The sequence below is a fragment of the Vanellus vanellus genome (genome assembly GCF_965231255.1).
Source record: "Vanellus vanellus genome assembly, chromosome: 2".
Taxonomy (NCBI): Eukaryota; Metazoa; Chordata; class Aves; order Charadriiformes; family Charadriidae; genus Vanellus; species Vanellus vanellus.
The window spans coordinates 128,809,306-128,823,296 of NC_138906.1; the positions used below are offsets into that span (position 1 = coordinate 128,809,306).

A 13,991-nucleotide genomic window follows, 5' to 3' on the forward strand; every position below is an offset into this window, starting at 1 on the left:
TAATTGCAAATAGAATTTAAGAGTATCAGTTTAGATTATTGCCATTAGAAATTCACAGGGGTTTATGCAAGTTGCAAGGAAGCATTTTTTGTTCTAGAATATCAACAATTTTAGCACTGACTTCAAAGCCAAACATAAATTTGAAAATAGCAGTCCAGCCTGACAGAACTTCACGATTTTTATTTGCTTGCTCTTCATCTTCTTGCTGCAAAATCAGCTGAAGGCTATAGACAAAATCTAATGTATTTGTAACATTTTTTTCTGCTACATTCTGAACATTAAAGACTGATCTGATCCTCACTGAAAAAAATCAATATGAAAAAGTAAACCTCAGACAGAAACTGAAGCTTCTCCCTGTATGTCTGCTGCAATGAAAAACGTGGCACGGTTCCTCGTAGCTGAACACCTAGTTAAAATGCTGAAGTCCCTATCAAGGGATTGAAGGACTAGAGGGGCCGCACCAATATATTTCCAAATACCCTCTGTAGATCTGCTCATGTAGCAAGTGTCCAGGAGGAATGAAAAAGGAATGTAACAATGAGAAGAATGAGTAGCTGAGGGAAGAGTGGGTTTCAGAGCCCCGGGAAAGAAAACAGGCATCTGACCTAATGCACACGCTGTCGGCACAGTGGGGAAGACTGGGTGATGAGATTGGGCCAGGCAAGCAAAGCCCTGAGAACATAATTCCAGTGGACCGGGGTTATCACATAGCTGGGGAAGGAGGAAGAAGTGCCAAGTAGTCAACGCAAACACGGAGATGTTGGCTTTTGTGTCTCCTGTGCTGTCTCTGAGGGCATGGACAGTTGGCGATAAAGCCAGTACCCTCCCCGCAGTGTTCCGAACTTGATTTTAACCTGCAGGGTGAATCCTGTGGTGTTTTTACCTTCCCCTCAGTTCTCTACTCTTGGTATCCCTCGGATAGCTGAAAGTCAGATCAGGTGTAGGAGCTACTGAATACTTCAATTTCTCATAGAACAGGGGAGCCGAAAGAAAACATTAAACCACAGTCAGATCTGGAGCAGGTAGTTTGAAGGAGGCAGGAGGATGTAAAAAACGGCTTAATTTTCCAGGGAACCTAGAATTAGTTTAGCAGTCGTCTTCTTATCTTTTGTTATCTGCTGTTGTAATTCTATGTTGAACTCCTTTTCACCAAGGAAGGGTATCTTGCTTAAAACATTGCATAGCTTTGCTACCCTCAAAAACTGTTTTAAGCAGGATTTGTTTAAGAAAAGGGGAGTAGATACTCTCAAATGCTAATAATATGTGCCAGGACACATGTAATTATGATAATGTCAGGCTTTCATGTGTTCTCTGAGTCAGTGCCAACTTACAACGAATGTGCTACAATTTATATAAATCTTAGAAAAAATTAACTGACAGAAGTATGAAAACAAGCTGTACCTAAAGACTGGATACTTCCCTTACCAAGAAAACCAAAGAAAGAATTCAAAACCACTTGCATTATACACAACAGTTTAATATTATATGTATTGCAAATAGCAAAGAATTGGTGTTCTCTGTTCTCTTTTGAAAATGAAAAAAGATTAAATAAAATTACAAAGACAACACACAGGTAATAAATAATCACACACTATAGAGTCTTTTTATTTCCCCCTGAAAATTTAGCACGGTGGATAGTGAGAAGAGAAACAGATACATAATTTAAAGCAGTTCTAGGACTCAATCCAAAATTCCATGTTTAGAAAGAGCTGTATCAGATAGACTAATGTCTTGCCAGAATGTGAAATTTGAAAATATCTAAGTCCTGTATCTCATCTTCTGTGATGAGGCTTACTTGTGAGTCAAGGACAAAAGGTCAGACCATAAGTCCTTAGAAACATAGGAAAACAGGATAACAAATATATTTTAAGTGCATTTGTTCTTTTCATTGGCAGATGATAAGAAAACTACCTCTTTCAGCCTGAAGATGTTTCATTAAAAAATGGACTTTTGTGACATCCATCCATCATTTGTAGCAGAGAAGGACGGGGATGTTACAGAGAACCAAATGATATTATCCCTGGAACAATTGTTCTTACGGACTTGCCACCACTAAAAATGAAATGTGTGGGCATACCCATGATAACTTTAATAGAATTAGAAGGACTAAAGAGTATGACCGATGGAAGCTTCTGGAAATACAGAGTTCACAGAGTGGTGCAAAATCCAACCAGAACCACTGGTGAATATATTGTGGCTATTTATTTATCTCCATATTGGTGTTTGAGCTGGCTAGTTTAAAGCTGGCTTAGGTGGCTTTGACGTAAATCTTTGAGAATGTTAAGACATGTAAATGACAAACAGTCTAGAGATGCATTTTGTTCAGCCAATATCATTTATTTTAATACAGTTACAACTTTCTGAAAAGAAGTATATTATAATGAATATAAAACAAGCTTTGCGGTTTCACTAGAACGTGAACATTTTTGTAGATTTTCTTAAAGTCTTTTTCTAGTTTTTCATAAAACCATACAGGTATTTCCCCAGGAAACTCTCCCCTCCCCACCATGAACCTGCCTTTATACAACAAAATTTTTATTTCACTTGTGGGGACAACCACCATCCACAACATTTCAATTATAAAAAAGAATAAGTTTTAACCGTAGTTGAATTTTTACAATTATTCTGAATTAGCTGATGAAATTCTAATTAAATCTGGGAAAGTATTTGCTGAAAGAAAAAAAAAAAAAGAACTACTGTACATTCACAATTCAGAATCTTAACTTGCATTTCAAAATGGTTGGTAAAAGGGAAAACGTTTGTATCAACACAGTGCATTAAATCCACTGCATGCTGGTATCGTAATGGTATACATTATGCATTTTTCCATTAGACTGATGAATTAGCATCTTCATACAGATTTCCCCCCAAGACGTGCAACATTTCATTTGCATATATATACATAAAATATATATAAAGTATATGTTATATAGTGTATTTATGTAGTGCATGGTTTATATGTATAATATAAAATATATATTCATAGACATTTCAGTCTATACCTGAAATCAATGTCATTGGCTGGTTGCAAAATTCCCAGTCCTGCACGGGACTGATCTAAAGAAGGACATTGCACATTATTGTCCACAAGCTCTATCTCAAAATATGAAAATATCAAAGCCAAAAATTGTTTAATTTCGTGGACAGCAAATAACCTGCCAGGGCATTTTGCTATGCCTGTCCCAAACGGCATATAGTAATACTTTAACTTGCGACCGTTGCGGTAGAAGTCAGTCTTTTCTTCTCCATTTTCATTGAGAAAGCGATCGTATTTGAATGTCTGCAATTAAACCCACAAAAGAGTTACTCGATATTTGAGTATTTCCAAAGACTAGAAAATGCTACTAAGACCCAACATGTGTGCTGGGGAAGAAAAGCCTCTAGCAGTAGCATTGCACAGTAGCGCCAGACCCCATGGTGCTGTTTTGGAGAGGGCAGCCCTTGAAAAGTTCTGGTATGTGGGACGTAATCTCGGGTTCTTTGCCGATAACTCTCCTTTCCTTTTCTAACCTCTTAAAATAAAGAATATAACCGGAATCCTCATTCATGCAGCAGCACTGGAAGATTTCTCATTCTGTGCCTTTGGGAAAATATTATCCTTATCCTTGTCCTCCCTTGAACCCCCCCAAAATGGTGAGCTTTGCTCACTGAAGGAGGCAGTAAGTAGAAGGCTCCCTTGTGCTAGCAGCACACTTTCCGGTTACACTAAAACATGTTTTGCAGGTAGTGCTTGCACTGACTTTATTCTTTTTCTTGCTTATCGTTACATCTCCAGCTGTAAGAACAGACTGTCTGGAGTACAACAGAAGCCCAGCCGTGGGGGCACCCATGATAAATGCTCTATTTAAAGGCATGTTAGCTTCTGCCAGAGCTCAGAGGTTAATGCACTTTGATAAAGTACTTACCAAGGGATCAGCATAGATTTCTGGATCAAAATGCAACAGTTGAGGATAGAGCGCTACAATATCATCACTGCGAATGTTGTAAAAATCATTCTCTAAGCGCAAAGTGAAATCCTCCTTGGCAACTCGGAAAGTCATGGATGCACTCGATAGCCTCATTGCCTCCTTGATGACGCTGTCTATCGGGAGAGGAAAAAGAATGATTACCATGGAAATAGTATGTGTATGTCCTTGGGGGAGGTCACACATTTTGAACCATTTCAAACCCTGCATTTATTAGAAGAAATATTTTAACAATAACTTTTGAAATGCCTAAGAAAGTGACTTTCTCATTTCTTTTTAGCATTATTATCCCTTCTGCAGAGAACACCGAGAACATAATCCGCTTTACCCTAGAAAAATGCTTGATGTAGCAGAATATTTGAAAGTGAGACACATTTTCACTCTGAGATAAAGAACAAACCAGTCAAAACTGGAAATATAGCACAAAAAAGAAACGGTGCTGTGATCAGGTTTTTCTGAAACTTTAAGACCTGGTGCGTAGAAACCAGTACTCATAAAAAGTAACATATTTTTTTGTTTGTTTCAATATAAGCTGATTTTTTTCTTAAGTAACAGTAGTTAAAGGGTGAAATTTTCAAAATTCTCTGTAACTTGGACACTTGAAAAATGTACCTAAAATTGGAAAAATACTAAGGAGAAATAAAAGTAATGGTATTAGAAGATATTGCTTCACATCATAAAAATGGGGATATAAAATTTGGCAACGACCTTTTATTTGATCTAAAGTCATTACTAATCAAAATATTGTTCTGAATAATCCATGAGTCTCCAATACTAGCTGTGTAGCAGTATTGAGACATGCCATTACTCACAAAAAAAGTGCTATTCATGTGGATTTTCACACTCTCAGTACCACCTGGGACATCAGGAAGACTGATTGTGTTGGCTATTGCTAAGGAACATACAGGTTTTTGTTGTAGTGTTCCTTGGCTAATCCCACAGTAATTCCATAGAAAGCATTTATATGGTAACAAATAGAAGACTGTGAAAATCGTGGGGCATAAAATAATCATACCTAGTACTGGCATATTATCCAGCTGTTTTCGGTTCAAGGAAATATGTTTGCCGTCTAAGCTGATCTTCTCTCCGGCACTTTCCAAAATACTTTGCACTTCTTTGGTAGCAGCTCTCATTGCTTCCGGACTCCTAAAAAAAGCAGAAGAATAGCATAATTTTACACTTAAGAATTGTTTAAAAAGGAGTTTTGCCATTAACTTTCTTCCTGACTAAAATTGAGTTTGTTAGCTGACAAGTACAACCTTCTAAAATGAAAACATTGCAGCAAAATGCTGCAATTACACTTTTTCGTGTCTTGGCAAAGATACGATAGCTTCAGAAAAAAGAAAAGAAGCCCAAGTATTTGATTCAGTTACAAGTAGGACAGAACTAATGTGCATAACTCGAGTAATAAATAGGAATGCCACTAAAAAGCGACACCAAGAATACAAAAGAAAGCAACCGCTTGTAGATTAGGAAATAGCCCCACTGTGGGTATAGAGTTTAGGAACAGGATCATAGATCAGTTTTATAACATCACTTATCCTGGATGATGTCCTATTACATAACAATATTCAGTTTAGCTGAAAAGAATCTTCCTAATACTTAAAGTCCGCATAGTATCCTTCACTGTCTAGACTTTCTTACAGACACGGCATATATGAGCTATGGTGAAATACATGTAGATAATAATACAGGATGCAACAGTGTCTTGATGAAGGCACAATCAATCAGGGTGTTACAAGACACCGAGGCCAGAAGACCTAAAGCCAATGCATTTTTGGAATGAGAAGTACTAAAGAACCTCAGATATTAGCACTGGCAGGCAGATATGTGGGTGCAAGCCACTACCTAAAAATAAAGGTCAGCAATTTAGATACATACTTAAAAGTAAATCATGCTGAGGTAGATTATGCTCCACAGATGCCCACTCTAAAATGGACGTTTAATAGTATAATCTGAACTGTGCACTCCTCTCATGAGTAACAAGCTCAGCAGCTGCAGTCTACACTGCAACCTCAGTGGGATCTATCAACGTCTAAACTATTTTCTATTATCTGTGAAAACAATAATGAAGTTAAAGCTCATTTTGCCTGGTCTAGTGAGATGATCTAAAAATGTCCGATTATATTGGGAACCTTCAATACAATTAATGTTCTGGCTGCAAACAGCACTTTTAATGTCATAGCATCGAGATGTACCCCAAAGCTTTCTTGACAAAGTGTAGCATTGCTCTGGAGTGTTTTTTTTCTTTAAAAAAATACAGAATTTCTCTGTGATACCATTACTTGGTTTCAGGCAAGTGAAAGGGGTTTCTGTGGAAGTCCAGGACAACATGCCACTTCTGTTGTAATCAGTAAGATTTTTGACACTGATGAGGTACCAAGCAGTGGAATTTGCCTGTATTAATGAACTGGTTTCTGAAAGACAACAAATGTTTTTCTTGTTTGGAAACAAGAAGCATTGGGACTTACTTAAGAAGATAGAACAAGCTCCAAAATGTGGCAGGAATGGTGTTGGCTTGCGAGGCCCAGAGCACCGCCACGTGGGTCTTTGCTTTTTCCATGTCATCGAAGGTTGACAGGGTGTCATTCAGGAACATGCGGAGGGTGACAAGCTCAGAGAGGTTGTCCCTCTTCAGGAGGTTCTTGTGGAGGAGTGCTTCTCCCAGCTTCTCACGTGCACTGTGGGCACTCTTGAAGAGGTGGATAGGCAGCCCCGCCACAAGGGCTGGAAAGATCCTATCAAATTCCTTGAAGTTTTCAAGGGCATTTAGGATACGAGCTCTCTCGGTTTCCTGCTTTGATGATAGATTTTTGTCGTGATTTGAGTTAAATTCCTTACCAAAAAGTGTTAAAAAGCCAGACTCGAACATCACCTGGCAACAGAATGTGTAAAGTCCTTCAGTCACCCAAGCATTAGACTGAAGTTTAGGTGTTCTTGACTGCAGCATGACGTATTGTAGGTTTTCCATCATTGCTTCAATGAGAGCATCTAAGGCATTACCTTGAAGGGTTCTAATGAAAGTCTGATGAAAATTTTCAGTGGTGTTTCCCTCTGCTGGGTCAATGCTACCATGCCCAAAAGCCTGTCACAAAATAAAATGTATGCATGATAAATAAGGCCTGCCATAACCTTGATGATAAAATCTAACAGAAATTAAAGCCAAAGTATAACTTCATAGCTTACTAGAGGGAAGAACAATAAGGGCTATTATTACTAGAACTGATACTCCTTCAGTGAACCATAGCAGTTAAGTTGGCAAATGAAAATAGATTCGAATAGATGCTTACAAATAAATGGACGTGGTTACCTGGACCTTCATTCAACTCCCATTGACATCAACAGGAGACTTTTTGCTTACTTCAGTAAGAATTTGACTGAGCTCCTACTGTGTTGCATCACTTTTTTTAGGCATTAGGACCAAATTTTCCATAGTGGTGAACACCTCCTGAAGAAGGTTTCAGCTTCAGAAAGCCATATCATCATTTTGCAAATGGTGCTAATTGTATTTCTGCTTTAGCAATTTGAGATACTACATGACTAAAGAATGTCATTCTTGGACAATCCAAATCACTGCAAATTTTCTTTCCATTAAGAAAAAAAAGACCCCAGTGTTTTAAGCCAGTAGAAGTGCAGAAATGTGAACGCAATAATACTTCAAAGGCATAGTTCTGCTATAGGGATTAGCAGCGTACCTCTGTCCTACCAGCATATACTTTGCATGTTAGATATTAAAACCGTTTTTAAAGCAGTACCTTAGCAGAAGTAGCAAAATGGAACTTTTTCCAGTCCAAGTGTTTTCCGTGGCGAATCAATGCATGGTATGAAAAAGGGTCAGTGAGAAAATGAATGTATTTCCCCGCTACTAGGCAAGTGAAAATGTGGCCATGCTTCTTCTGCTTTTCTCTGAGGAATTCAAGAGGGTTGGCACCAAACTGCAGGGCACAGCCCAAGTACGGAAGGAGCCCGTTTTCAAGTGGTGGCTCACCTGGTCGCCTACAAAACACAACCAAAAGCTAAATTTAGAAGTATGTATAAAGATCTCTCCTCCAGGACTACTAGGTAAGTAAAATGCTGATGCTAGGATTTTTGTAATGTGAAAAAATGTAAAAAAAAAACCTCAATCAAATAGTATATTGACAATTTCGTTCCCTTTAAGGAGTAAGCCTATTGTGAGGTCTATGGTATACAAGAAAGAATAACTTTAACATCATGTATTATAATAAACATAATGAACCACAGTTTGATTACGCCATCTTTCTTTCCCTAAATCAGGAGTACATTTTCCACCTGTTTAAATGCAGAAGTGTTGCCATTAGTTAACATGCACATTGTGTAATTGCCCCATACATGAATAATCCATCCCACTAATATTGTCTGATACATTTTTGGGCAATGGTATCCACAATTCAATTTGAATACCAAGGGGAATAGCCTTTTAGTGCAGAAAGGTTGTTATTATTGGCATATCCCATTTGGACCAGATCCTGCTGAAAACAGTGGGAATTTTGCCATGTTCTTCAGTGAGCATAAGAGTTAGTCTTTCAGGCAAAGTGTCATTAAGCACATGCTTTTAAGTTAAGCATATGCTTAATACTTTAGATTTTCTAGTAAATTCCTGATGGTCATTATCTGAAGTTAACTACTTTCACCTTTTTTATTAAACTTTTTTAAAGTAAAACAAGAAAATGACTGCTGAAAAATGCAAAATTACAATAAAACTTTAAATTTTTTTACCTATTTACAGTAAGTAAGCAATTATTTGCTACTTATGTAACTGTGCCAGTAGGATAAATGCTTTTAAGGAATGTGTAATCAACGTAGTAAGGTACATAAATATTACCTTTATTAAATGGTGTAACTAGATATGATAGACTGATAATATGAAAATGTTTGTAAGTAGGTATTAGGTATTAAACTATAATTAGATATAAGTAGGTATTAGCTGTGACTACGATGCAGGTAAAACTATAGCCCAGTACTCTAGGAAATCAGCATATGCATATACATATTTTACTTATCTCATGTATACATAGATTTGTATCTACAGCTATGACTAGGCTTTGCTGCCCTATTATTAAAAAGCCTGTACACAAAAATTCTGTTGTAAAATAAATCTCTCAAAGACCAAACTGCAGTGTTGCCCATGCTATCCTGCATCTGTCCATCTGACAGTCTTAAAATTGTACTTCCTTTAGTTATACACACAGTACATTTGACAGAAATAAAGGCTAGGTGCACTGAGATGCATCTACAGACAGATTCCTTACCTCCTCCTCCTCCACCCTAGAAGAAACCAAAAACCACAGCAGAGTATTATCACTGTTCCCCAGATCCATGATGCTACGAACATTTCTGGTAATGCCCAAAAACTTCCAAGTAGAAAACTGGTAATTACCAGTATGGCAGGAGAGGTGGCTGAGAATGATACAGAAGACGGGTCGTGATTTATATACAGTAGGTACCCCACTGTATCTCATGGCCTTCAGTCAACCTAGCAAGCTATTGATTAACCATTTCTGGAGAGAGCCTGTTCTGTCTCTGCTCTGACATCTTTCTGCAGAGCGCTTCGCTGGATTGATGCAGACAGTTGCAGACATGGCCTTGAGCTGATGTCACCTATCCGTAGAGGTTCCAAAGCAATCAAACAGCTGTAAGAGCTGATAAATTGAAGGTCTGTCAGGTGTGTTTTGATCTATCTTGCAGATTTACCAATTGCAGTTTATAGTTCAACTTTAGCAATATATGAAATGTCTACTGACAGGTGTCCAGAGGATTCAGACTGGGCTAAATGGTGGCTGCAGTTCATGTTGTCCAGCTGCCAACCTGCTGCCTCCCGCCCTTCTCCTTTGTGTGGGCTGCCCTGGCTCTGGTGTGCTACTGTGAGAAGGAACGGTGGGAGTTTGGCTGTGGGTAAAGGGGTGGCTGCAGTGACGGACTTACTCCATCTAACAATGTTTCTCTGGTAGAAAGGGAAAAATGGGCTTTCTATAAGGCAGCGTGTGAGAAAAGAAAGCAAGATTAGACAACCATACTGTTTTTTTCTTCAATGTCCTTGAATCACCTTTTACCCTCCCATTTAAATCTTCTGCTTTCTGCCTTTGCTCCAAGCTGGACAGCACCAGTTCAGTCAACTTTGCAGCCTTGGAATATGGTCTTTTGTCCTGTTTCAGGAAATCTCCAAAAAAATTATTTAATTTTCAGCGCCTAGAGGACCAAGCCCCCTTTTTTTCTCTAATTCAGTCCTTTCTGTTTATATATATCCCTGTGTACCCATTTTCTATTACCATCCACATGGAGTTCTGCCATGTCCTGTCCATACATTGCTAAGTCCTTCCTAACATGCAGTGTAGGCATATTCCTAGCCCTGAAGAGGTGCCACTTCAAGTATAAGTGCTGCAGAGCGGCCAGGAGAAAACCACGAGAGACAAATATTGCTAATTCAGAGGGAAAATGATCTAGATGGGAGAAGGAAGGAAAGGAATAAAGACGACCTGTGTGGGAGAGAGGACTGGGTTAAGGCGGGGACCAACTGCAAAGGGCCAAATGGAAGATCAGAACAAAAAGTCTACTAGCTCTGGGCTGGAGATACTCCAGGCGTAAAGTAACTGCAGGAGGTATTGCAGCTGCCCAAAGGTCAGTACTGGGAGTGCTCCTGGACATGCTCCTGTTTGGTAGAGAGCATGTCAAGCTTCTCCTTGCTGTTTTCCCTCAAGGCTAAGCTGTGGGGAGTAGGAGAGCACTTTTGATGCTTGTAAAGAGGGAAAAGGGTAATCTGGGGCGAATTTAGTGATCATTAAATAGAAATCCCATCTTGTGTTTCGATTAAAGTCTTCAAGAAATGTTCAGGGAAAAGTCATGAGGGCTATGCTGCTTCCTGTTTGAAAAGAACAAGTACCATAACTAACTTGCATAGTGAGGGTTGTTGGATGGCCATTGAAAAAAAGGGAATGGCTATGTTATTTCTCTTATGATGCTAGTTTAATCTCTTAGGATTCTATCTTTTTCCCTTTAATTAGTGAGAGTTCAAACTTTGGCTTGCCCCTAGCATCTGGCATTAAGCCATCGAGAAGGCAGCCCGGGTAGCATAGAGTGATGTCTCGTTAGTCATTCAGGACCTAATATGTTTCTAAGAGAGAAACTGATGGGTTTTAGTCAAATTTTCAGGCTCATGTTTTTACCAGTTTTTGTTGGTGTCCTTACAGCTTTATGATAAAACAGCAAAGATTTGGACTTTTCACCAAAGTCTGACACTTCAGGCACTACACTGGAGGCACCAAGCTGCAAATCTGGTAGATGAGAATATTGTCCTGGCTTCAAACCAAGGAAGGTAGTGAGGCATGGGATAGCTCTGTATAAATGCCATAACATTTTTAAGTTTCTATACTGAAGAAAAAAACTTTTTACAGCACTGAGGTTTGCCTTCACTTAATCTAACTTAATCTAACAGCCAACTCCTTTTGCATGTCAGCTCAAAATCCAGTCCCCCATCCCATTTCCATTTAAGCACAGGTGCTTCTTATATTTTCCTAGAAAAAATGCTTTTTCATCAGCTGAATTTAGCCCATTATAACAGAATTACTTTATAAAATCCATGCTTTTCCATTTCCTGCTTGTTTCTGTTATGGGAAATTTCAGTTCTGGGTGTCATCTTTGACTACTTCCTATTTTCATCCTAAACAAGTATGATCATCTCATTATGTTTGTGCCTAATTCTAATTGCAGGTATAGGTCTCAGCCTTTTTATGTCCAAACAACACTGAATAAGAAAGTTAGAAGCTTCTGTCAATTTTGTATCTAATACACAGGAATAAAGTTTAACCAGCAACAGATACCTGTGGCTCCTCACGCTATCATGAGCTGCCAGTCACACTTGCCTTTTCCTTCCAGGCTTTGGGTAGTTGTGCTGCAGTGTGATGATAACATCATTTATAAATGGCATCCTGCTGCCACAACAGGAGTAACTTCTCTGAAGCTGCCCACCTTCTTTCTCTTTTTGATTTGTACATATATAATAGTGTAACCAGATGTAGGAAGAGAACGGGAGCTGCTTGGCAGCCTACCTTAAATAATTGCTCTTTCTGTTCAGGAAAATCAAATGTTCCCCTTCTTTTCCATTTAAGAGACCTTTATGTGGCAGCACCCTTGATAAATAACCATCATGACAGAACAGAGTCACTCTCACGTAGTTTGAGGTGCTTCCTAGTGCTAGATCATCTACCCCACCTAGTTTCTTAAATTGGCCAATCTATAGCCCCAAAGACAGCTAGTACTATAGTAGACCGCAGCCTGCGACATATGTCCTTGTGATAAATGTAAGCAGGAGCATTGTCTGCCACAGATACGCCCAGTTGGGTGCCCTGACATTCTGGATATGGTATTTTGGCATTCTTCAGTATCAGACAGACAGAGACAACATCTGGCTGGACACCAGATCCCAGTTCCCACTGCCGAAGCTCAGGCAGTTGCCACCAATCTGTACAGCAAAGCTTGAAGGCACTGTGCTGTCCCACGGCCTGACAGATATTACATTTTCTGCAGCACATTGTGTGTTGTGTATTAAGTCGGCGCTCTTGCCCCAGCCCAAAAGTGCAGCCCATAGGAGTCACGGATGCAGCCAGAAAAACATAGTGACTTATTTTGCCTTGGCTTTGTGAAGCAGAGTCCTGGCATAACTGGTAAGAAGAATATTAGTGCAAAGAACTGACATGACTTGGGCTCAAGACTCACCTCAAGCCAATGACACCAGCAGGAATAAAGCACCACGTATCTTTGAATGTATAAGCCTTTGTCATTGCAGGTTTGGGTATGGGTGTTCATCCCTTAAGAACAGTGGAGAAACTCAGCAATGCATTGGATGGCAGTTAGAAAATGCAAAACCTTTTAACAACTGTCATTTGACCTTTTGGTTAAGCCCCAGTGCATACCTAGCTAGAACCAGTCCGAAAGGAGCAACTCAAGAGAATGTGGATGCAAACAAAGCAGCGTGCTGACATTTTACCCTTTACAATGTGTTTAGCACCTCCTTCCATCTCAGCTGGGCTACAAAGTCAGCAGAGATACGGCTCTGCTTGCGTCTTCAGGGCCAGGACTTGTGTCGAGACTCACGCCTGGTTACATTGCACCACTTTCCCCCAAAGGGCACTGAGACTTCTTTCACCTAGATATGCCCACTGGCTGGTGGGCAGAGGCTGCCAGGAGCACTCTTATCTATCACCACTGCTCCAGACGGTGAAGTGTGGTTGGTCATGGCCTCCATGGAGCCAATACTGTTCCCATAAAGCAAACAGGCTCAGCTTACTTTTGGAGAGGACCTGCAGTGATTCCTGAAGCCTAAGAGAAGTCTTCTGGCTTGCTTTGTACAGCTGCTCGGAAACAACTCACTAACCATCCGAACCCTGGTTTCATCTCATGTGTTGTAGCTACATGGCTTTCATTAGTCATGACCCACACATGGTATTTAAACAGACAATAATAGATAGGCCAAGATGAGGCGAATTATTTTTTCCAGGGTTACTGATGGCTTCATAACTCGAGATCGCTGGTGCACAGGCGGATGTGATGGAGTTACAAGAGGCTGCTGATTGCATTTGGCAGTAAATAGCAAATTTGCACACAGCAAACTATAAAACCTGGTTATTCACTGGAAGTAAATAAGAGGTACACCCTGTAAAGAAATGATTGACTTTTTTTGCCTTGCATGTACTGCGAGAACTGGGTTAATGTCTTTCATCAACAGATGAAAAACACTGAAACCGCACAAAAAGCAGCTCAGCAGTGCGAAGGCAGTGCTGCAGTTCGCAAGGCAGGAGCGGTCTGACGTGCTACAGCCGGGAGACACAACCGCAGCTACGAAACAGTTCTGCACCTGTGAAACATGGAAGAGGTATCTCAGAAAGCTGTAGCAATACGAGACGAAAGCCTAAACATAAAGTCACACAGCGTAGCTGCTTGTAGCTCAGAACTTTTGCAGCCAGAAAATCGCTAATACATAATTATATGACACCACCTACTGGTAAACCTCTT

At 39.7% G+C, this 13,991-nt stretch overlaps 1 protein-coding gene across 1 annotated transcript; it reads right to left on the bottom strand.

The window, feature by feature from the left end:
- Nucleotides 1–2,942: 2,942 nt before the first annotated feature.
- Nucleotides 2,943–11,616, bottom strand: CYP7A1 (cytochrome P450 family 7 subfamily A member 1; the record flags this gene model as incomplete). The annotated part of the gene is made up of 7 exons (XM_082479569.1): nt 2,943–3,280; nt 3,906–4,081; nt 4,981–5,111; nt 6,437–7,050; nt 7,721–7,961; nt 9,236–9,383; nt 11,559–11,616. 7 exons carry the CDS (start codon nt 11,614–11,616, stop codon nt 2,981–2,983), a joined length of 1,668 nt encoding a protein of 555 aa, XP_082335695.1. The 3' UTR covers nt 2,943–2,980.
- Nucleotides 11,617–13,991: the final 2,375 nt, after the last annotated feature.